This window comes from Phocoena sinus, chromosome 19, assembly GCF_008692025.1.
Source record: "Phocoena sinus isolate mPhoSin1 chromosome 19, mPhoSin1.pri, whole genome shotgun sequence".
NCBI lineage: Eukaryota > Metazoa > Chordata > Mammalia > Artiodactyla > Phocoenidae > Phocoena > Phocoena sinus.
The window spans coordinates 19,014,179-19,038,060 of NC_045781.1; the positions used below are offsets into that span (position 1 = coordinate 19,014,179).

A 23,882-nucleotide genomic window follows, 5' to 3' on the forward strand; every position below is an offset into this window, starting at 1 on the left:
GCCTGGCAAAGTTTTAGATTGAGACCTCCTGGCTAAGACCTGCCTGGCGACCTCGACAGCCTCAGACTCGGCCCAGCAGAAGCGGGTTTAAGCCACGGAGTTCAGGTAACTTCCAGGTCTATACTATGCGTGCTGCGGATTTGGGAAACCTCCCTTCCTTCTTTCCTATGCCGTACCCAGTTCACAGAAAAGGGGCAGAGAGAACATGATGGAATGCAAGGTTGACACTGACCCCCTGCATCTGTCCCATCCTTAGAATGGCCTGCAAAACTAGTCATGTTTAGAGGTCCCGGTATTCAAGGGAGTGCGTGTGGCTAAAAGATCCCCGTAGAGATCCGGGTTCCAGGCTGTGCCAAGCCGGGCCGGAACCCTGTTTGCGTGTCCGGGCAAAGTAGCGCGGTCGCAATATGCACTCCGCATAGCCCGTGTTGTGCGTGACGGGCTGTCGCGGCGATGTGAAGCTCACTGATGGATGTGCCAATGGTTGGACGGACAGATGTTGGGGCGGATTGCACTCCGCGCGGCCCCTGAGCTGGGGAGGGCGAGGCAGCGGTCAGGCGGTGGCTGCCGGCTGCGCGGAGACGGGAGCTCAGGCCGCGGCCGGCAGGGGGAGGGGGCGGAGGCAACTGAGGTTGGGAGAGCAGCGCGAGGAAGGAAAGGAGGAGTGGGGAGCACAAGCCAGGGCGAAACTCTCAGCCTTCCGTGCGCGGCGCCCAGCGCCGTGCACTCACTACAACCGGCGGGCCTAAGTGGGCGCTCGGCGCGTGGAAGGTGAGCCGGGGAATGGCAGGAGCTGACCTCCCGCGGCGCCTACCCTCCTTCAGGCAAGTGGTGCTCAGTGCCGCAACCAGAATCCTAGAATCCTGAGGCCACGGGCGGCGTCTGCCAACTCACCGTTTTCTCGTTCGCAAAAAGCGTTTCACGCCCTACGGCCGCGCCTCCCGGGCCTGGAGGGACAGTCGTTTTGGCCTCTGCGGCCGCAGGCACCAACTGCACGCCGCGCCCCCGCCCCCGACTCCGCCTCACAAGGCCAGCCTCCGAGCCCAGCCTCCGCTCGACTCCGACTTCCCGCAACCACCCGGGGTCCGCATCCCGCAACTCCGAGCGCTCTTGCGCGCGCCAAGGCTTAGGAGACGTCTTTATAGCCCGGGAGGACGGCGGCGGCGCATCTGCATTCAGGGAAGCGTCTGGACCCAGCCCAAGCTCTTAGGCTGGGGGCGAGCGGAGACTTTTGATCTTACCGTCAGGGTGAGATCACGGTCTCCTAGTCTAAAAGAGAAAGCATGCCTGTGAACTTTTAAAACAAACTTGCAAAAACAATCACAAAGAAAAAATAAAGAAAAGAGGGGGCAGAAGAAGAGGGAGAGACTAAAAAAGAAACATAAGGTGGGGGGGCGGGGAAGGAAGGAAGGAAGAAGGCCAGGGTTTACAGCTCCCGGAGCGCTCAGGCAGCCAGGTCCAGGGCACTGGGCTCCGGCCCTCGCCGGGACTCTCGGACGCTGGGCCCAGGAAACTCCCTGGGCCCCAGCGGCGCGCCCGGGAGCAGCACCGCCTCGGGGGCAGTAGGCCTGGCGGCAGCCCCCGCATTCCCGCCAACGCCGCCCGGCAGCGCCCGGAGCCGGCCCCGCCGATGCCGCCCCATTCCCGGCCCAAGAGCTGGCCTAGGGAGACGCAATCGAGCCCGCAGCGCATCGATGCGCCGCCGCCCGCGCCTCTCCGGCTCCCGCTCAGTCGGCGCCGCTGGGGGGGTCGTCCCAGTGAGCTCCGGCCCACCAGCGCCCTAGCGGCCGCCCGTGAGCCCGCTTTACCCCGCGGCTAACGCAGCCCTGCCAGCTCCTCCTCTCCACGGCCCGCCGACCCGGCCCGCCGCGAGTCTCAGCGATACCAATCACCCAATCAATAATCAATTCTGTTTGCTCAGTACTGCTGGCTGGCCGGGCGCAAGGCGCGGTGGCCCCTCTCGGGGCGCCCCGGGGCGAGGGATGGGCTTGGGTGCCCGAGTTCCTGACCCCGTCGCCGTCCCGCCCTGGGATCTGCCTGCGCCGGTGGTGGGGGGCGCGCCCCGGCGCCTAGGTGGCGAGGGGCGGGGTGGAGGTACCCTGATTTTCCCAGTCAGGAGAGGAAACTTGGAGGCACCCCCTCCCACACCAACCCCCGGGACAGCCCGGGAAAGTTTGCCCGGAAAAAAAAAAATTGGGGGAAGTGGCTGCGGCGGGTCCCGGGGGAGGAGCCCTGGTGGCGCGGGGTCTGAGAGCAGCCCCCACCCACTCGGGCCCGCGCCCACTTCCTCCCCCGAGGGCGCCGGCGCCCGCCCGCGGGCCCTGCCATCCCCGGGGGTGCGCGGGCCCAGGCCCGGGGTCCGAGCTGGGGGCTTTGGACGCGGCGTTTGGAGAGAAGTGCGGCCCGGGAGGGGCATCGGGGGACGGCCAGGGGGCGAGGCTGGGTGGGGAAGAGGGGCGGGCGGGAGTAGCTAGCGGCCCGGGACGGGCTCGGCCGGGCCGGCGCCGCGTCCCTGCTTGCGCGCATGGGGCGGAGGCGGAGGGCCGGCACCCCCTCCCCGGACTGGGCGGGGGTCCTAGACAGGCCCGGGGCCGGGAGCGGGGGCGCGGCGCCCCCGCGGGCGGGCGAGTGACACGATCATCTCCTTTTCCTTTAAGCTTGCCTGTTGCCGACGCCGCCGCTCCAGCCGCGCAGCGGGCATAAGACTGGACCGCCGAGCCCCGGGCCGCGGCGGCGGCGGCTGAGCGCCCCCTCCGATGCCGTGACCCCCTGCCCGGGGGCGGGGGCCAGGGCTTCACCGGCCCAGGCCGCTCCCGCGCTCCTCCTCCCACCCCTCTGCCCGCCTTCTCCCCCTCTCCCCGCCCCCCGGCCCTGAACCCCGCGCACCTCGTCTGGGGACGGGGCGGGGGTGGGGCAGGGCCGCCGCTCCTCCCCGCCCCCTCCTCCTCCGGCCTCTGGAGCGATTTGTCAAACTTCCCAATCCGCCGGCAGCGCGGTCCTCCTCCTCCTCCTCCTCCTCCTTCACCACCTCCTCCTCCTCTGCCTCCTCCTCCCCCCGCGCTCCTCCCTCCCCGCGCCTCCCTCTCCCGCCCTCCTTCTTCCCTCCGCACGTTCGGGGATCGCGGCGGAGCGCGGAGCGGGGGGGACGCGGAGAGCCGGGGCTCAGCAGCATCCTGCGGGCGGCCGCTCTCCGGGGGGGAGGCTGAGAGCCGGCCCGCCTCGCCCCCCCGCGGGCCCGCCGCCCCTCCCTCCCTCTCCTCAGCCCGGCAGCGGCGGCGGCGGCAGCGGCAGTCGCCGGAGGAGCATCATGCCGAGGAGGAAGCAGCAGGCGCCCCGGCGCGCAGCAGGTACGAGCCGCTTCCCCTTCCTCCTCTCCTCCGCCTCCTCTTCCTCTCCTCGCCCCGCGTCTCCAGCCGGCGGCGACCCCGCTTCTTGCCCCGCTCCTCGTCCCTCTCGCTCTGGCCGCGCAGAGTAACTCCGGGGCGCCGGGCTCGCTCGCCGCTCTCCTGTCTGGTGCGTGCGCCCGCCTCACGGACCGGCGCCCCCCGGACGCCCCGCTGCGCTCTGCAACCCCCCCCCCCCCCCGCCCCTTCCCGCTCGCACCCACTTCGGGAACCGTGCTCGCTCGCGGCGAACTGAGCCGGGCTGGGTCCCTGCCTCCTCAGCTCTCTGCCTGGCCGCGGAGAGAATAGGAAGGAGCCCTCTTCTGTCTCTTTCTGTGGGGGCGGGCGGGGTCACCTGAGTTCTCCGGGACACCTTCCGTGTCCTCCCGCGGCCGGCCGGCGGGGGACTGCCTGGTGTCTCTGCCGAGCGAAAGAGAGCGAGCGAGTGAGTGAGCGGGTCTCTTCGGCCACCTTACTGCTAATCCGATTGATTCTTCATTTATTGGGCCCAAACCGGGCACAGACGGTGGAAAGCAGAGCGCACAGGGTCTGGGTATTGTCAGATGACTGTCAAGTCGATGTTAGATGCTGGCGTTCCCTTTTCCCCTGTTTGTTTTCGCTTACCCCCCACCCTCCTTCCACTGCTTCTCCCATCCTCATCTCCTCATAGCACTTAGTTCTGGGACGTGTCAGAGTACTTTCTCCCCATCACCCCCCGCCTTTTTTTTTTTTTTTTTTTCCAGGAGTGTCAACTCCTTTTAAGACTGAGCCGGGTTTTTTTTTTTTTTCTTTTCTGGAAAAAGCACTGAAAGCAAAACAAAACCCACACACATAACATTATTTTGCAATAATGTCAGTTGGGGGCATGTTGCTTGGAAGAAGGGTTTCTGGCCCTTTGCCACCCTTGATTTGATGACTGATTGATTGCCCATCATGCTGCTGCCTTTGATCTATTCATTCCCAATAAACATCAATAAATCACTTGAAATGGTGAGGCCAAGCTCTGTGACGTCACTAGGGCCCTGTCAGTGCAACTTCTGGGATTTGGGGCGGATTGCTGAGAGGACCACATATGGACAGGATGTATTTTGATATGAGTAACATTCAGATGTGCAGAGGTTCAGATGCTGCCTGAAGGGGAGGGTTAAGTGGAGGTTCGTTTCTTTTCTTTCCTTTTTTTTTTTTTTCCTTCTCTTCCTTTCTTTTCTGTTCTTTGCTTTTGTGGAAGAAGGGAGGGGAGGGAGAAGGGTCAGGGCATTGCCTGGTGCCCTTTTTGGATGAAAGTATGGTACCCATGTTGCCCCGGAGTGCCTGTAGTAGCAGTGGGGGTGATGGTGATGGTCATTTCTGTCACTTCAGCTGGCACTGCCGGTAAAGCTCACACACCGGCTGCATCTGAACTTGAGTCTTCTCACACAGGATCACAGGGAGGAAATGCTGTTCTTTCTTCTCCCAAAAATGTACTGTCCTGTTAGTGTCCTAAGAAAATCGTAGAAGAAAACAGACTTGGTTTGGGGCATATATTACAAATTTTGCTTTCTGTCCTCAGGGTTACCCAAATTTAGAAAGTTTGAAAATCCCAGTAGTGGTTGTAGGGAGGGTGCTGCCTCTCAAGTCACCTCCTGGCTGGTGCTTTTTGCCTATCCCATCTTCTACTTTAAATTCCAAGCTCAAGCAATGAGCTTATCTACCCAAAATAAACTCTCAAAGTTTGGAGGACTCCTTCACAAAGTTGGGCAGTAGGAGTGTCTTGGACTGCTTCCAGTCTTTGGGATTTTTTTCTTTCCTTTTTGGATGCACATTTGAAGGTATCTGTGTGTCTCAATCAAATGAACCATATGTGACTGCATCTTTACATTTGGTTTAGAATCCTCTCCGCCTTTGCTTCATCTTTTCTCTTCCACCTTGCCAATCTGAGACTCTTATTTGATAAATTTCTGCTAAAAATAGTAGAGGAGGAGGAAATGTGCTGTTGGTTTTATTTATCTATTTTTTTTAAAGCAACCTGTTCACTGACCTTTTTGCACCTTCTAAAAAGCCAGCCAGGAAATCTCAGGTCAGTTAAGAAATATTCATTATATAAAAACTTGACTGCACTACTAATAGGAGCTGGAAGAATGGTTTTGCTCTATCAAAATGACCCGTCAAAACGACTTTGTTTCATATTTGATTTAATTGTCTCTCTCCTGACAGGCACATTCATCAATAGCTTAATGGTCAATCAGAAGTTGGCAGCATGAGTGCTTTTTTTCTTTCTCATACCCGGGTTTTGGATTTACTTTATCAGAATGCCTCTGCCTAATGGACGTGTGGAGGAGGGGGGGAATGTCTGAAGGGCCACTTATTTAGGAGAGTGGAGGAATAAAAAAAACCTTCCACATCCAGGCTGGTGATACGTATGCACAGGCCCATAAGTGCGCTGTGTGAGTTTGTTTGCTTATTTGGATGGACAAGAAACTTCCCATTTTTTTTCTCCTTTTTTCAGTTCTCCTAGCTGCAAGTTATAAGGTTCATGCCTGCGTTTGTGGCATACTGGGAGTGATGACAAATTGATTGCTTTGTACCGATAGAGAGTGGGGAAAAAGAAAGATGTCTGCTGATTGGTAACTGGAAATCCATTCCCCAGCAACCTTGAGGAGACTGGAGAATTTTTTCCCCCCTCCAAACTGAAAGGTCCGCTCAGCCATAAAAAAAGAAAAGTTGTTTTGCCAGCTTCATTAGTGTTCACCTAATTAGCTGTAAACCTGATGGATTCCTGACAGCTTTAATGATTGGAGATGACAAGCTCGACGCAGTGTCATCCAGCAGAATTAGGTTTGCAGCTAGTTTGATGTAATCAAGTTGATATTACACAGTCCTGGCTGCCTTTAGTTGTGCATTAACTCAATTTTCTGCTGCAGGTGACAAATGGGCTTTGGTACCTGGATAATCATGTCATAGGAATTAGGGCCCTTTTAATGGTCTGGGGGTAGAATAACAACCACAAAGGGCTGAGAGCTGGGGAGAGCGTGCAGACATAGCACACAGGTGCACACGGTTTTTACATCTAGGCCAAATGTAACACTGTTCTCCAGAAGGCCAGAGCAGGCTCCAAGAATCCCTGAAAAGATGTATTTCTGCCCTTTAGGATTTCTCTGTTTTTGATAGAAATTATGCACGGCTTAGTGTCTTTTCTTAAAGGGGAGAGAGAAATTTCTTCACCTGCTGAAGAGAAACCTGGGCAGGAGTTTCCTCTTTCTCCAGGCATGTAATTTTAAAGGGCTGTACATTTGTGCTGGACAAAAGCTATTGCCTGTAGAAGTTCAGAGGAGCGGGGTTACAGAGGCCCCTGTCCTTTGGGCAAAACGACCATTTTCCCACTCTCCTATGTGTAGCATTTGTTTTTCAACAAGTATTTTTTGATAATACCGGAAAAGAAAGTCAAGCAGTACTTAATAGCAGATCACGTTTTATTCTTTCCTGTTCATTTTCTGGAAGGAAGTGTAAAATCATTAAAAGCCATTGCCTAAACTCCACCCTCCCCTCAAAAAAAAAAAAAAAACAATCCAACAAACGACAACTTGCCACTGACCTTTTGAGTCTTATTTGGTGAAAGAGAATAACCTTCCATGGAGTTCTTAGGTGGTCCCACTGCAAAGGTAAACCTTCAAGCATCTTGACTTCTGTCAAAGTGGTTTGGAGCCCTGAGGACCTGCTGGGGTAACAGATCACTGTGGGTCCCCAAGGAATAGGATAAGCTCATGGTGGCACAGCCTGGGGGTTTTTACTTTGCCGGTAGACACGGGCAAACTAAAAGATGGCACACCTGGCGGTGTCCAAGTAACACCATCCCAACCTTCCTAAGTCTCGTCCACATACCAGGCAGCTCCAGAGAGGAGCTTTTCTCTCTTGGAAGTACATGGAGCATTCAGGAAGGCATTTAGGCATCAGCCTTGGGAATTTATTTGCTCTCAAACCTGCCACACGTCTCTCCTTTGGACAGACGTTCTACCCTGTAGCAAGGTGACAAAATGACTGGTTTTGGTCGCTCTGTGATTCCCTGCACCCCTTTTCCTACAAAATGAAAGGAGCAATGTAAATTCTAAAAAAAGAGAAATCAAGAAGCTGAAGGGGAAAAACAAAGAGGGCAGGAGGCAAGGCTATTCCCCTGGACATCCACACAGGGGAGAGAAGCTTCCCGAATCAGCTGCTGTGCCCCCATTATCTTGACAACTGTCAGTTAGGGCTTCAGTGCTCTCCAGGGCCACCCTTGATTGTGAGCAGTTGATGTTGTCATTTGGTTCTCAGTTTTGCCTTGAGCGTGCTCGTAAACAGGAGCCAGGTAGTCAATAACTGACGTATCAGCAGTTATTCCCCAAATTGCCTCACAAGTCTGCATTTTTCCTCTTTTTTTTTTTTTTTTTTTTTTTAACTAAAGATTGTTTTGTAAACTGATTAGAATGAAAGGTGACTGCTCAGGGCCGGGGGAAATGCCGTGAAACCCAGGTGAGTTCCCAGAATGAAAACCCTTCGTTTCCCTGCCCTCCCTTTCTGGGTTTCTGGAGAGAGAAGGGTCACCTTCTTGAGGGCGAAGCACCTGGCCCTTTTGGGGGGCCTTTGTCTTTCCCTGGTGTCTGGCAGAGCCAGGCCGGGGCGAGGGCTGTGGATGCAGGCGGGGAAGGAGCAGGGAGAGGATAGGGAGCCCTGGTCCTGGTGCCCCACAGCCATGTTTAATCCAGTAACAGGAGCAGGCCAGTTATGCCGAGTGTAGTTTGTGAGGCTTTCCTGCTGGCCCATTTTTATTCCTGCCTGTCACTGGACAAACTATAAAAATAGCTTTAGTCTTGTAGTAAAAAAAAAAAAATAGTGTGTGTGTCTACTTTCTGTGTTTTTGTGCAGCCCAGGTATGTAGGCCTTTCAGAGAAGCTCTTTTGTAACACCCCTGTACCATCATCCTGCAGCCCGTGCAAGGAAATAGGACAGAACAACACAGTGGTATCACTCACCCCGGACCCTCTCAGGTGTTCAGTGTGTGTGTGTGTGCGTGTGTGTGTGTGTATGTGTGTGTTCTAGTTATGCTCCAAATTGTGGTTTCTCTGTCTGAAGTTAAAAATGAAAGGTGAATACAATATATTGTATTTGGTAACAATGGTATGGACTGGTACATCGAGACAGATAATGTGCAGTTGTAATTAGACTCAATAGACAGGCAGTCATTTTTAAATTCTTTTGACACATGCATAAAATAGTCATATAATAAGATAAGATGACAATTTTATGTTAGGTTGATAAAGTGTCCCGATACTTGCATTTAAACGTCTGTAAGCCTTTAAAAAAAATCTAGACAGATTAATTCTAGTTTCCAGTATTTGCAGTTAGTCATTAAATTAATTTTCAAATTCTACTAAACAATGGCTATGAATATTTCTTTTTCTTTCTGGAGTCTTCTACCTGAATTTTAAGGAATGGATACATAGATTTGGTAGCTTTCTCAAATTTTTCAACCTTTGTAAATATTTACGTTAGACATGGGTGTAAAAATTCAGGTTACTGTTTGTGATTAGAAAGACGCTATGCATTTTTGGAAGTAAAAAAAAAGCAGTAATAGAACATAATCTGCTTATGACCACTTGCCTGAACGACTGTCATACTCCACTTTTAGGAATCTTTATTAGAAAGATTACACAGTGTCCTTGACCAAATAGTGAATATTTTATAAGCCCCATTTAAAAAAAGACATTTTGAGCACATACACTTGATTTGATCAGCACTTAGATTCTCGGGTTTAATTACTTTCAATTCTGTAAATTATTTTAGTATTTCAACAAGAGTGGCCTAAGAGACGTATTGGGGGTCGGGAAAGCATGTTTCTGAAGGTCACATTGCCCGGACTTTTTGACCATCTCCTTACCTTATTTTTCTCAAATGTGCTAAGGTGTGGCTCTTGAAGAATAATTTAAATTTGTTTGGGCTTAATGATAAATTATTAATTCATACTGTCAGGACACATGTTATTAATTATGACTGTGTTTTCTTCATCCAGAACAGCTGTTGGGGAAACAGTGTAAGTTCAGATTGTCTTCAAGGGGGAGGGCGCCAAAGCAAGGAATTCACCAACTTCTTGTCATCATCTTCCTGATTCCCTTGCTTGGGAATAAAGGATTGCAGGGGGCGGAGTGAATAGGGAGAGAGAAACTATTAATTCTAGACCAAGATGGGTACTGGCAAATGTTCCCTAATGTAACTTTTTAAAAAACAAGCCTAACTCTCCATGCTCTAAGTCCAGGTGAGATTCTGAGGTGGTACCTGCTTCCTTCCCCAGTCTGGTCTTGGACTGGTTTCCATTCCACCAATTTCTCTTGTTTTCTTCTTCCTCTTGGGTAGACCGGAAGGTCACGTTCACAAGTTTATAGTAGCAGAAAGCAAACTACTTTGAATGCCTGTTTTTTCCCCAAACTGGATCCCATCCCTTGGAGAGCAAAGGGCTGTTTGGTAATATACATGAAATGACTCCAATTCATTTACTTTTGATTTTCCATCCCCGTCATTAAATCTAGTCCTATGTGTTCAGTTTCCTCTGAGTTCTTTGAGGAATGCATGTTGCATAAAATAGGCAATTTTTAATGAACAATTTAATGTAAATGGGTTTTGAATTTAAATTAATATTAATGAAGCCTTGAGTGAATTTATTTTGCATACGTAAAGGCTTGTAAGTCTTTCACCCATGTGCTTTCTCCTTTATGTAGTAACATTGGTTGGGTGGATTAACCAGTGCCTTTTAAAGATTCATGCTTAAAAAATTAAATTGATTTTATATGTCCAATAGCGCCAACATATTATTAGGCAAAAGTGTTACTTAAGTTAAGGGGAATATACCTCATTTTTGATTAAAGCTCTCGTCTCCATTGCCCTGCCCTTCCTGAAAGCTGCAGTTGGTTTGGCACTGCTGCCAGCGAAAATACACACCAACAATAGTTACTACAATCAAGATGTTTTCTTTCTTTGCCTTACCTCTAATGCATTATGTATCCCGGGATGATGGGAAGTTCTGTAATTAATTCTGTTAAATGTAATTGCTATAATCACTTTGATGTTACACATAATAAAGGTAATATGGTAAGCGCATAAAAAATATAAACACCTTATTGTAACACTCCTGCTAAAATTCCATCTCGTCAAGTCTGGTTTGTAGACAAGTGTTCTCAACTCTTTTCGGTCATAGGTGACAATTTATCCGAGCTGTATTCATTGATATTCTAAAGGAGAGTCAGTGATTGGAAAGGATGGGCCTTGGCTTGAAAGGGTCTTCAGGTTGGTTGCCTAGGAATCTTAGTTCCCCTTTCCTTAAAGATGTGGCTAATTAAGAAAAGGTGACCATTTTTTCTGGAGAGGAGACAGGTAAACACTTCAGAAGGGCCTATGGAATGAAGTAAGAGGTATAGGAATGGAAGAGGAGCTCAGAGAAGAATGAGAGTGGAGTTTTCAGATCAGGGGAGAGGCTTTTCTGTAGGTTTTCTCATCCTCATGGTGTGGGATTATGGGAAGTGCCATGTGTGCACGTGTGTATGTGTGTGTGTGTGTGTGTATGTGTGTGAGAGAGAGAGAGAGACAGAGAACATAGGAGCATGTGCTTATCGGTAACAAGAGAAAGCCACCTTTCTGTAACAGTGCAATAAGGGAAATTAGCACAGAACATATGCTTTATTATTATTATTTATTACTATTGTTACACACCTTTCATGGGGGCATCTGAGGACCGTGCCTGACTGTTGCACATCCCGCCACGGAGTTGGCCAACGTTGCCTGTTTGACGGAAACCTGAGTGATCTTTGAGACTCCCCCTGCCACATCTCCATGCACCTACCCTGGATCCAGGCCACTGTAGGACATAAGTTTGCCAGAGACCCCAAGCACACAGTTCTTGCAGGATGTTTCCAAACACGTTCAAATTCTTCTTTGCCATCATAGCTTGCAGGAGGTGGAGGATGTGGTGGGAGAGGAACCTTGTCGTTTAATTTTCTCCCTGTGGATAACCAGGAATCAACCTAGCAGGGAGGTTTGACCCCCGTCATCAGCCGGGCCCTGTCTCTTGTACTACAAAGGCCAAGAGGTCTCATGACCTGGTGTTGGCCTGAAGGCTTGGGTGTGAATTCTCTGCATTTATATTTTGTTTTTCGGTGTGTTGTAAGGCATGGAGTCTGTGAATCAGGCATACACAGAAAGAAAATAAGGGTAAGTGGATGTGTGAGAAGGGGATGCCTCTTCTTTGGAGGAAGAAAAAGGTGTTTGCGGATGGTGCTGAGATGCAGTGACAGCAAGTGGTTCCCTCGACTGTGCCTGAGGCCCAGGGAGCTGGGTCTGGCTGTTGCTTTCACGGGCTGGCTGCAGAACAGGCTGGGAAATCAGGGTGCTGCGGAAGGCTGGGCAGGGCCTGTCTCCTGGGCACCAGGCCTAGCATCCCAGCCTGCCAGGTGAACAGGGGCCGAGGACAGGGTCTGGGGGTCCCAGCCTGTGCCTGGGCTGCATCGGGCTAGCCACCAGCCCTCCTGCGGTGACTTTCAGCTGGTTTTGATGGTGAGGATGATAAAAGGTCTGAGAACTCCATAGGCCCCTGTAATCAGGGCCAGTGCTGACATCCTTCTCAAGTTTGACAGCTTCTTCCTTTTCTCTCCTCACCGCCAAGCCTTTCTCAATTGAACTTCCCCGCCCTCCTCTCTCCTCCCTCCCTCCCCGCCGCCCACCCCTTCCCTCCCTCTCCCCCTTTCTGTATGTGTCTCTCTTGTTTCATGTTCTTGATCAGTCTCAGATGCTGGGAATTATTTTTTTTCGGGCGGGAGGGGGAGTGTTGCTTTAGGTTTGTGGGTTGGGCAGGTGTGAGAGGAAGTCTGTGTGTTTTTTTTTTTTTGTACTGTAGGCCTGTTGCTAATTAATGTTCCTCCATAAGATTCTGTCGGAGTTGAGTAATGTTTTTGATCTTTATGCCTGATAACTGCATACTTAATGAGATTTCAAAGCTGTGAGTGCAGCTCCCTACAATTATTGACAGATGCCTTTTCTTTGCCATTGGGTTCAGCTTCATAAATCCTCTTGCCGTAATGAGGTTCAGCAGTGCCACCCTGGCAGTGAGCTAATGAAAGGGGGGAGGGCGAAGCGGCTCAGGGCTGTCTGACACATTTTTTTCCTTTAAAATTTACTATGCAGATGTCAAGCTGCGGACGATTACTTCAAACATGCTAATTTTTATCTTGCTTTTGTGTCAGCCCTTTGCCATGAAAAAATAAATAAATAAAAGGACCAACCTTACTCCACTTCATTTCTTTTCCTTTTTTTTGCCCCCAAAGTCACATTTTTTAATAACCCGTGGTGTGTGACTGCTGGGGACTTTGACACGCGTGTGGCCTTTTGCAGGTATCCAGTGGCAGAGCCGTGTTTTTTTTTTTTTTTTTCCCCCTCCCTTGCCATCAGAAGGGCAGGGGGAGGATAAAAGTGTGATTTCCCCAGGCCTCCCATCAGCCTGCCCTAAGTATGCACTTGAAACGTCGGAGAATTCATTTCAGAGTTCTGAAACTAGATCCCGGTGAAGAGCTGCGCCATGCCAAAGAGTCGATTTCCTTTTCAGCGGAGTCATACATCACTGACCCACCCTTCTCTCCTGACAGAATGACATATGTCATTTATCATATGGGCCCCAGCCAGACACGGGGAGGGGAGGGGAAGCCCGGTCCATGTGATGCTGCCTCGTCGTCGTCCTCCTCCCACTGTACACAGTACGGCTGGCTTGCAGAGAGAGCACTGCTGATTTGGCGAGCGGGAGGAGAGAGGAGAGAGGAGAGAGGAGACTCAGGGGCGCAGGGAGGAGAGCCTGCTTCGTATGGATGGCTGGGCGTGTGGCGGGGCGGGCACGAGATTGGCAGAGGCATGGACGAGGTTATGTTCTTTCACATTGTCTGCTGAGCCACGCAGCTCAGCCTCTGACGCTCTTCTCACTTCCCCCACCCCCCCCACATTCCTTTTCTCTGTTTTTCCTTCTTTTATTTCTCCCCCTTTAGTAGTCAAGGGAAAAAAAAAAAAAAAAAGAAGAAGAAGAAGAAGCAGGGCTGACAGGTATCATTCAGCCTCCCTGGCTAGTGAGGGGTGGTATAAATGAAGCTCAGGGCTCCTGGCTTCACATGATTCAGACATGCGTTATTGAAGATGGATGTTCCTTAAAAGAAGATTGATGGTGAATCCTGGGCTTAGGGTGCCATTTATCATTTTGAATATTATTTAGACTTGCCGTGTAAACCTGTAACTTGAGAGTTGGAAGAGCCGGGGCAGGGTAGGGGCCTGTGTGTGTGTGCGTGTGTGTGTGTGTGTGTGTGTGTGCGCGCGTGTGTGTTTCCATCGATTGGCCTTGAATTATCATTGCTGCTGACCAGACACAGGCCCTCCCATTTACAATACAGAAGACACCACCTCCCATAAAGGAGGGACGGTTTAATTTTGAATAATTTCCAAGGACACAAGGAAAAATGAAGTATCTGTGATTTACACTAAAGCTAACAGGCAACTTCTCTCTCTCTCCCTCTCTCTTCCCCAACAGAGGCAGTCACGTACGAAACATTAAAATATAAACAGAGCTGTACTTGCCGAAGCCAGGACCCTTGCCTGATTTTTTAAACTCTGTGACATGGTTAAAAAAAAAAAAATCTGTATCTGCAAAGCTTAGCACAATATAACTATTCAAAAAATAATAATAATATCGGTTGGCTTGGTTAGCAGTGCGAGAATGAAGAAACATAGACTTCCACGTCCCAGGAATATTTCAGTTAAAAAATGATCTAACCCTGTCCCTGCTCCCAGCAGCCTCCCCCCATTTTGTGTCTGCACTCGGTCCCCCTCCGCAGGCCCCCGCAGACCCCTGCCAGGACTGATGTGGACAGCTGTTTCCGGGCCCCACCGGCTGATCACTTCTGGTTCTTTTGCACCCTGAGCTCTGCTCTGGGACACCCCCACCTACTGGAAGGACGTAGGGACGCAGGCTGGCTCACTGACCGGGCCCCCAGCTGCTGGGAAGCATCAGTAAAGCGGCCTTTCCCCTCCTGCTTTAGAGGCCTGCCGCTGGTTTCCCCGGTGGAAAAAGGGAAACAGAAACTGCTGGCCTCCCTGCTCCGTCTCCTCCGCTAGGAGAGCCCCGATAGTGCAAATTTAATTGTCAGGCATTCTGTTAAATACGTGACTTTATTTGGGTCCACTAATTAAATTTAGGGCTTCTTGTATGACTTTTCGTGTGGACATTAATTTAAAAAAATGATGGGACAGAAAGTTAGACCGGGGTCGTTTTTTATCTAAAGAAATGAGAATCGAGAATTTGTGGAAGGGCTGAACGTTCGTATCTTGCTGCTTTCCTGGACAAACTTTTCCCTGACGTGTAAAAAGCCTGTATCTCCCGTGAACGGGAAACAAATGGGAACGTGGCGTATTCACTCATCAACTCCATGCAACTTTGTGTGTGTGTGTGTGTGTGTGTGTGTGTGTGTGTGTCTGTTTATTTTGAAATAACTTTATTAGCAGCCTGACACTGTGCACAGGCTGACTTAGGATTCACTTTTGGTGTTGTCCAGCTGCTGCCAAAAATCGGGTAGAATCAGATTTATATCCTTTGTTGGTGCCTGGAATCACATCTGACAACAGAAAGATGATATTGTTTCTTGCCGAGACTTCAAGGAAGAAAGCAAAACTTTGATCCTCTGCCCTTGCACTTGGGCAGTGTTGGAGGTAATTGGAGTACAAGTGCCAATTTGCAGGAACAGTTGTAAACACCTTGGATACAAATGCATCATCCCATTTTTACTGATTAGGAAAACTTTGCTATTAATAGGTGCAAAGTCCATTTCAGGTGTAATTGGTAAGGAACTGAGTGCACTCATGGGAAGAAACCTTGTTTTGTTTTTTGTTCGCTTCTCTTCTTATCCCCTTTTCTCAGTTTTATGGCTGGAGACATGATTTATTGCAGCCATCCATCTTGGGGGCTCATCCATCACACCCGGGTTGCTAGGAGATTGTGGCAGCAGCTGTTTGCTCTGAATCAGACAGAAAAGTTGTCAATCATCAAAGGCAGGTGAATAGCATTAGAAACACGCTATTGTCAGACGGAATAATTAATCAAAGAGAGAAAAGATAATTAAAAAGATATGACCCTTGCAAGTACTTGCTCTGGGTTGCCTGGAAAAAAAAAAAAAGGAAAGAAAGAAAGAAAAAGAAAAACTGCCTGGTCTTTTCTAGACACTTAAGCAGCTGAGGGCTGATAAAATATGCACTCTACAGTGCATAGTTTTTAATTAATTGAAAAAGGTTCAACATTCAAAGACGATGCTGGAGAAAAGTCCGATTATGGGCAGAAGTAATATTTATTGTTTGCATGAAGGGCTTGACACAGAGTTCTAACTTTCTGTCACAAATCTCTGGCTTCCCTGGCTGGAGGAGGCATGGCTGGGGTCTTCAGGTAGCCTCCCAGCATCCTTCCTCTAAGCTCCCCTAGCCGTCACGCTGGGCCATTCAGGAGAGCTTCAGACCCGAGGAACAGGAGTGGAGCCTGCAAACCTGGACCACACGCCACTCCACAGTCCCAGGGAGTCTAGACAAGTGAATTCCTTAGATCACAAGAATTTTTTTTTTTTTTTTTTTTTTTTTTAGTGAAGATGGGAGACTTGCAAAGCATGCCATGAAGTCCACCTTCAGGGTCCATGGAGAGAGCACCGTATCATTTCACCTGCCTGGGAACATGTTCTAAATGGAACATGCTCTAGGTCCCGAACGGAAACTTGTAATCCATCTTGGTGTGGCCCCAGGAAGCGCACCAGTGACTCACATCCTGAGTGATCACCTGGCATCACATTCTGAAAAGATCCCCACTTACAATCCAGAAATAATTTTGGGTGCCCATTTCAGTCACAAAAATATTCATAGATTAGGAAGTTCATCCTTGCCTTTTCTGAAGCTAAAATATTCTGGAGAAATTGGAAAATGTATTAAAGACTCAATAGAAAGTGGCATATCTGGAGTTGCTTTTCAGTTAAATATGCTGCACGCCCTGAAACAGATCTACTCTTTTATTTTTGGATACTATGCTTGATTTTCACACCATTCTCCTCCCAAAGAATAGCAGGACTTCTAAAATTAGCAGGAGGAAAAAAGGCTTTGAATATTAGAATTCCTGAGAAGGAAGAAAGTCACACTTTTTTTTTAGTTGGACACCGTTTTCAGGGTGTAGCAGATCAAGAACCCCATCCCTCAGCTCACCATGCACAGCAGCCCTGGGGATGGGTTGCCAAGCATCACATGGGAGTCCCCAGGGGCTATCCCTCATGGTGTGATGTCCACCTTCTCCCTTGGTACACTGGGAGCCCGCTAGGGGTGACAAAACCACCACTCTGGCCTTTTGGTGAGAGAGAGAGAAAGAAAGAAAGAAATATTCAGATTAGAAAAAAGCACCCGCCTGGCTTGCTGGAGCCCCTCAGAGACATGTCACCTGTTCAGGTGGCTGGAGGAGCGTTCTTGTTCAGAACTTGACCTCCAGGAGATGGATGACTGTGACTTCAAGTTTCTGCTTGAGTCCTTGAGCTGCTATCCCCTGGTGGCCTTCTGAGCCTTTGAGTAAAGCTGGGAGTTTCCTGACCACATAGCGGTTGTCCCTTGAAGTTCAACATTTTCTTGGGTAATGCCTGCCCTTGACCTACAAGGGCCGTGCCGTTGGAGAGCCAGCGATGCCAGAAGATGCCTGGCTGGGGCTGGAGAGCTTCAGTTAGGTAGCTTATGGAGTTCAGGGAGTCAAGAGGCCCTCCTGTCACCCATGAGCTCTGGCTGTTTGGAGATGGGCAGTGGGGGTAGTTCCTTTTGGCGCTTGAAGAGAAATTCTTGTAGTTGCCATCTCCCCATTCCAAATAACTGCTGAGAAAACACATTGACTAATGTCAACCAGAGCAGTTCCAAAATGTGGTGGCTCATCAGGGAAGGGCAAAGGAAGAGAGTTCTGTGCGAGTCACTTATGGTAGCTTTGTGAATTCACAGATAAAAAGTATCAACCTTTAGTGCTGGTGAAATCAGATTGAAATTTGCTTCCCCTTAAAAAAGGGAAACAAAACCCAGGGGAAAAAGGGAAAGTCTTCAAGTGTGGAGAAGTTGGTGCAGGTCGTTTTTTCTGGAGCTGTGGCTGGGATCTAATGTCCTCTCCAGTAACCCCTGGCATCTGTTTAAATGATGCACAAAATAAATGAGAGACAGAGAGAGGGGCCCCAAGGGAAGGGTGGGTTGCTTACTCTTTAGAGGTTTTGGTTTTATGAGTGTCCATTTTGACCAGAATTTCAGCGTCTCCCCTTGACAAGGGAGGGGGAACAGACACGGGTCTCTTGTGTCGCAAGGGTGTGCCAGGATAGGGTACCCTGTTCAAAGTCATTGTGACAGTGAGAAAACCCAGGACTGCACTAACCCCCACGCCAACTTGATATTTGAGTGTTCTTCTAAGCGATAGGCATTTTCCTCTCAGTTCCACGAGACAAGGTTACCTGGAAGTCATTTTGGGTTTTCCCAGCTCAGCTGCCTTAGACCCAAAGCAGGCTTGGTCCCCACCCCACTGAAGCCTTAGGAAGCCACCCACAGAAAGAAAGCACAACTTACCCAGTGGGACTCCCTGTAGGTAAAGACATTTTGAAACACTTAAAAGACCTCGGAACAGCCTAAGTAAGTTGCACTAGTTACTACTCATCTGCTCAAGGAAGGGCTTTTAAAAGGAGGCGAGGATTCCTATTTGGGAGAGAAGATGGGGTTCCCAGGGGTTTTCCTGTGATGAAATGTTCCCCTTTCTTGGCATTCCATTTCCTGCCTTTGTTTTTGCTCTGGGCCTGGAGTGAAATGGCTCTTTCATGTATACTAGTTAGCGAAGACCACGGCGGGGTAATCTGTGAGGCAGTGGTGGTGGTATTTTCTCTTGCTTTTCTGTATAAAATAGTAAGGCAGCAGGGACACTCGGCTATGTGCCTGAGGTTCCTACCGAGATGGTTAGGTGAATAAGTGATAGAGCAAACACATAGTTAGCTGGGCAAAGGAAAATAAATAAAATAACAGCATGCACTTGGTTCTGAGAGCCCTGCCACATGAGCTTGTTCAAATTGGGTCCAGGAGCTTCAGACTTTCTGCTTAAGTGTGGGTGGGGAGAGAGAAGAGTATTATTTGGAAACACATGTACTCATTCCTTGTGAAAGAAGTGAAGTATTTAACATTTCTCCAAGGAAAACATCTTTCATTACTTGACGTGTTCTGTGGTAATGATTTTTCAGTTCAACCAACACGTACTTATTAGCTTTCGTGCGGGAACCTGGCTTAGGTGGATGGTGGGGCCATTTTTAACGGGTACTCACTGGCCAAGGTTAAAGGGAACCTGGCTGGTCACAGGTGGTCCCGATGCCGGGACACACAGTCTGCTCCAGGCTCCTTGGAGCCCATCTCTCTGGCTTGGCCTGTGAGCTCAAGTTAGGAGGAATCAGCAAAGTTGTTTATTGTTTGTTTGTTTTTTTGCAAACAGAACGTTCGATGGCATGCATTTGGTGATTTCAAGTGGATTGGCCTGGAGAGATGGCACACTCTGCATGCCGGGAGTTTGGCTGAGGATTTGCTGGTTAAATAGACTATTTTGGTTAAAGATGATATAGAGGGAGGGGGAGCCGTGAGGTGTGTTGGTGCAGGACCGGGGGCCTGCTTCCCCCTCGAGACTCCACCCCTTGCACCTCTCCTGGCTTGAGCAGCTGTGGACGCCCCTGCCCATGGTCACATCCTCCTGATGCCAGGTGGCGCTGGGGGCAGCTGAGCTCTCTTAGCTGTCTCTGGGTGGGAGTGGAAGCCTTATCTGTAAGCCCAGTTCTCAGGGACACTTGAGCATGACCTTCACCCCTGCCTGTCTTTTCTCCTATTAGATAAGTGTGTTATCCAATCCAGTTGCAATCCTGGCACATGATGGCGTTTTCTCTGCTTTACCTGCCATTTGCATTTTGGTGTCCATGAAATTAGAAATAGTGAGCTGTGGTGCTTTTTCACAATCCCAGTCACCATCACCCTCGAAACTGGAGCCCCCACCAACCTGAGAATGAGTATTGATGGATGATGGCTTCATGCAAACTTCTTTATTGATCTCAGTTCCCAAATCCAGCTGATAACCTCAGTGTGTCAGCCCCAAATCACATCTCATTATGGGTCATCTGTCCTCATCAGCCCCCAAAAGCGTGATCTCAGTTCACATCCCACTAGGACATTTTCCTCGATAAGTGAAAACCCTCTCCTGCTCTCAGATCCCACTAGCTCGGTGGCTTCCTTCTGCCATGTCAGTGCGGGGAATGCAGCAGTTAACATTGTTTATACATTCCAGGAGTATTAAGCAGTTAGGTTACTGGAACTGTGGTAGAGCTTGTGGGAGCAGCATTCTGGGCTGTGCCTCTGTCATCAATTACCGAGCATATCATGAAATTCCAGATGTAATAATAAAGTTTATGATGATTATATTGTCAGGAGGCACGGAACACACCACCTCAATTGACAACCAAAGGAATGGGGGTTGAGCCAGTGGTTAGACTGTGGTGTTAGCACACGACAAAGGGTCTTTCAGGAAGCATAATTGGGCCCTCAAGCAGCAACTGTGTGCATTTTCGTGAATGGAAACATGCATTTTGGAGACCCAGCTACGGTGGGAAAAGTGAGAGGGTGAGAAGGGGATGCCCTTGGTTGTATGGAGCTCCCCTGCTTCATCTCTGCCTCGTGGTCGCCCCGACCCAGAAGAAACTGCAGTAGGGAGGTGGCGTCTTTGCAGATGGGGAAGCAGGCATGGCAGGGACTCAGCCACTCTGCCCAGAAACAGCCTCCCCTCCCGTGGAGGTGCAGCATGCCCTGGTGTGGAAATAGAAAAATGAATGTGCTATTAAAATCAATAGACTGTCACGCCTTGACCGGATAGCACAGACACTCCAGTAGGTGGCAATTGGTGGACACACAGTACTAGGGTGCTTGACCACAGTGAGACAGCCAATGCAGTGCTGGCCTGGTTTCCTGCAACTGTCTGCAGTTTCCTCTCCCGGTGTATCCATGACATTTCCAGAAAATGCATCTTTACCAGAGGGTTTCACTCCCCTGCGTTACGGCAGAGCATGGCGAGCAGAGTAGAGCGGCAGTTAGGAAGTTTCATGGCACGTCTGTAGCCAGGTCCACTGGGAATTAGGATCGCTGTGATTGTTTGGGTGCTTGTATAAATGCAGATGAACTTTTAAAAACAATTCATGGCAGACACAAAATATCCGTGACAAAGACGAAAGCGATAAACAAGCTATTGCACACTATGAGAGAAAATTAATGTACCCTTTTAATTCGTCAGTGCGCAAAAAATTATTCTGGACATGTTCTAACAGACATGTTTCCTGAAGTTCCAGTCCAGGTGAGCTCATGAAGGCTGGGCATCTCTCTGCAAATTTCCTGCAGGAGCCCTGCTCCTCGGATGCTTTGGTTTAGCTGAAGAGTCTCTCTAGGGCAGGGACGTGTTACTGTTTCTCCCCTGGAGCCTGCAAAGGGAGGGGGAGCGGCTTTTTTTTTGCTGGGTTCTCACCTCTGCTGTTGGGTAGTACAGTTCCAAGGTAGAGGGAGATTTCAGGGGCCCCACATCCACCTGCAATGAGCCGGGCAGGTGCTGCCTTTCCCACTGTCCTCCAACCGCTGGTGGTTGGGGACGTGCCCATCCCTTGGTGTGGGGGCAATGAGGGGGCATGTGGATGCTGGGTGTCCCATGCCCTGGGGCACTGGCCACCTTCCCTAGACAGAGCTGCATCCCTGCCAGCAGGAGCTACTGGGAAGACGTATTTCTGAGCGTCTCCATCTGTGTCCATGATCACCCTCCTGCCTGGGCTGCTTCATGACCAAGAGGAGATAGGAGTTCAAGCCTTTTTTTTAAATTCTAATTTTAAATGGAACTTGGCTACTTGTTAAAAAACTCATTGATGTTTTGAATCCAAAGGGATGTGGACCACACAGCATGTCGGAAACCTACATTTGTTTTTTTCTCCCCACCCCTGTCACTCGTTAGGGTGGGAGGTGGTGGAGAGGAGAAAATGGAACGGGAGAAGTTAGGTTTGGATGCCACTGGGGGGAAGGGGCTGTCCTGTGCCAGGGCAGAGGTCAGGCCAGGGTGCTGAGGCACGCGGGCCTCTCCCTGCTGCCCCCGTGGCGGTCATGGGGGGCAGGCTAGGCCTCCACCTGCAGCTCCTGGTTCAGAATGCCAGCCAGCTCTCCTAGAGCCACCCGTGTCCCTTCGAGGTTTCCTGAAGACCTGCAGGAGAGGCAGGAGAGGGTTTGAAGTCTACTCAGGGCAGCTGCTGAGAGATTTTTGTGAGAGTTTTCTTTTTTGCCCCCGAATTTACGACTGTCGTGAAAGGCAGAACTGTTACAGAGAGAAACCAACCTTTCGGTAATCACAAAGCAGCTTTTATGAATTAAAAAAAAAAAAGAAAGAAAAAGATCTTGACCCTCTTTGAAAGGAAATAAAGGAGGAACCCAGTGTAAGGAAAACATAAAAAGCTGATATTACAGTTTCTGTGATTACTCACATCCTAGGCTGGGGCTTGAGGAAGCCAGTTATAATGGAATTTCATTTTTTTTTCTCTTCCTAGTTGTGTCTCTGCTCTCTCTCTCTCTCTCTCTCTTTTTTTTTTTTTTTTTTTTCCATTAGAATGAGGGGTTCGTACTTGGTGTGAAAAAAATCATTTTTGGCATGTGGTCCTTGGCACGGTCCTTAGCTGACCGGAGGGTGATGGGACTGAAGCAGGGATCGTGTGCCCCTGTGATGAATTCCCTATCAGGGGGCTGTGGGGCCATACGGTGGGGTGGTACTGCAGCCCATCCCACCCCAAATGCTCACACCCCCCAGGCACTGTCTCCGGGGCCTCCCCCAGACTTCAGCCTTGACACCAGCCTTTAACTGAGGTAAACAGACAACCCCAAGACCACAGATAATTCACTTTCAGATATTCAGAGGTGAAAAATCTAAAGCCATCTAGTGGTTAGTTATTATTAGTAGCCAATTTATTATCATGGCTTTTAAAGATGATTTTATTGTTATTAGTATACAAGTTGTCGGGAGCAGTTCACCAATTTCACTGGTGCGAAATGGGGGCTGAGACAGTGACCAAAGGCAGATATATGCCTTAACTGTGGCTAAATTAAGTAAACATTGTGCAGGCAAACTTCCGTGTACCTGTTGTGAGGGCTGACCTTCTACCACTCATTTCTTGCTGTGCTCTGGAAGATTGTAATTGTGGTCACATGATATAAATGTAAACTTTAGCTCTGCTTACACAGAACACACAAGACAGCTTGACACCTTCATTTCAGCAGTAAGAAATTACCATTGTCTCTTATTTCTTGCTCCGAGCTTAGGTGACCAAGCCAAGAAGTAATTACACAATTAGGGTTGACAGAGCAGTTCCTGTAACATTTCTTCCCCCCTAAGTTTGGATCACTTATTTCAATTCCATGTTTTCCATACCTTTGTCATTAATAATAAGATATCCATTTTCAGTGCAGCAAATTCTCCCACAAAGATTGGGAGTCTGGTATAATTGAATGATGAAACAGGAACATTTACTTCTGTCATTGTGGCTCTTTGAAGTTTACAGGTGGACATCAGGGGAGCTGCTGTGACCTCTGTTGTTGGGAAGCTGACCAGCAGGTCACACAGTGAGCAGTGACAGGAAACTACTTGCATTTAGGTAACAACTAAAACAGAGATTTTTGAAAGGATATGCAAATACGTGACACTGCTTATCTGAGAGGCTACCTCTTCAAAGCTGTCTCCTCTTGCTGTGGTTCCAGATAATTCTTTATTTTTAAATTACAATATCTGCAGTATGGCTCTGGTATTGTAATTCATTGTTCCTGATTTAGAATAGAATCTCCTATTTCAAGACTTATATACCAGGTAGGCCTGGCCCTTACTTAAAGAGAAAAAAAAAAATTCTCCCTTTTTATTTGTTGTGGGATATGAAAGACATTTTCTGCTAAAGAAATATGGACCTGTTGTTTATGATTTAACTGGCCATTTCTTAAAGAAGATATTCTCAGAATTTCTGTTTTAGTACCACCCGATTATGCAAACCAGCCTGAAGCATTGTCGGCTATACTGGGAGGTGTTTCTGCAGGCTGGGATCTACCTGCCCCTGAGAACCTGCCCTTCGCCCTAACCCTAACCTTAACCCTAACCCTGGCAGGGGCGCTGATGTGGCTGGCAGCCCCGACTCTGTTTCATAGTTGACGATATTTACACAGCACATACACTCTGAGGAACAACTCAAGGATGCCAGGTGGTCTTTCTCTGAGGTGTGAACTGCGTGAGTTACCTGCTTGTTGAGTTGAGCACGTCACTTTTCAGCAAGGTGTGTTTGATACGAGGTGAATCTTGTAGTAATGAATTCTAGCTGGGGTCCTGGGTAAAAGTTCTGTTTCTTCTGATGGAGT

At 49.3% G+C, this 23,882-nt stretch overlaps 1 protein-coding gene across 2 annotated transcripts in view; it reads left to right on the forward strand.

The window, feature by feature from the left end:
• The first annotated feature begins 3,084 nt into the window (after positions 1 to 3,084).
• The window catches only part of TSHZ3 (teashirt zinc finger homeobox 3), a 68,004-nt gene continuing 47,206 nt past the window's right edge, over positions 3,085 to 23,882 (forward strand). Inside the window, exon 1 of one of the 2 annotated variants that reach the window (XM_032614763.1) lies at positions 3,085 to 3,347. In XM_032614763.1, the coding sequence (XP_032470654.1) occupies positions 3,308 to 3,347 (40 nt within the window). In that variant the 5' untranslated portion in view covers positions 3,085 to 3,307. The remainder of the gene's footprint in view (positions 3,348 to 23,882) is intronic. The other variant, XM_032614765.1, reaches the window with a different exon arrangement.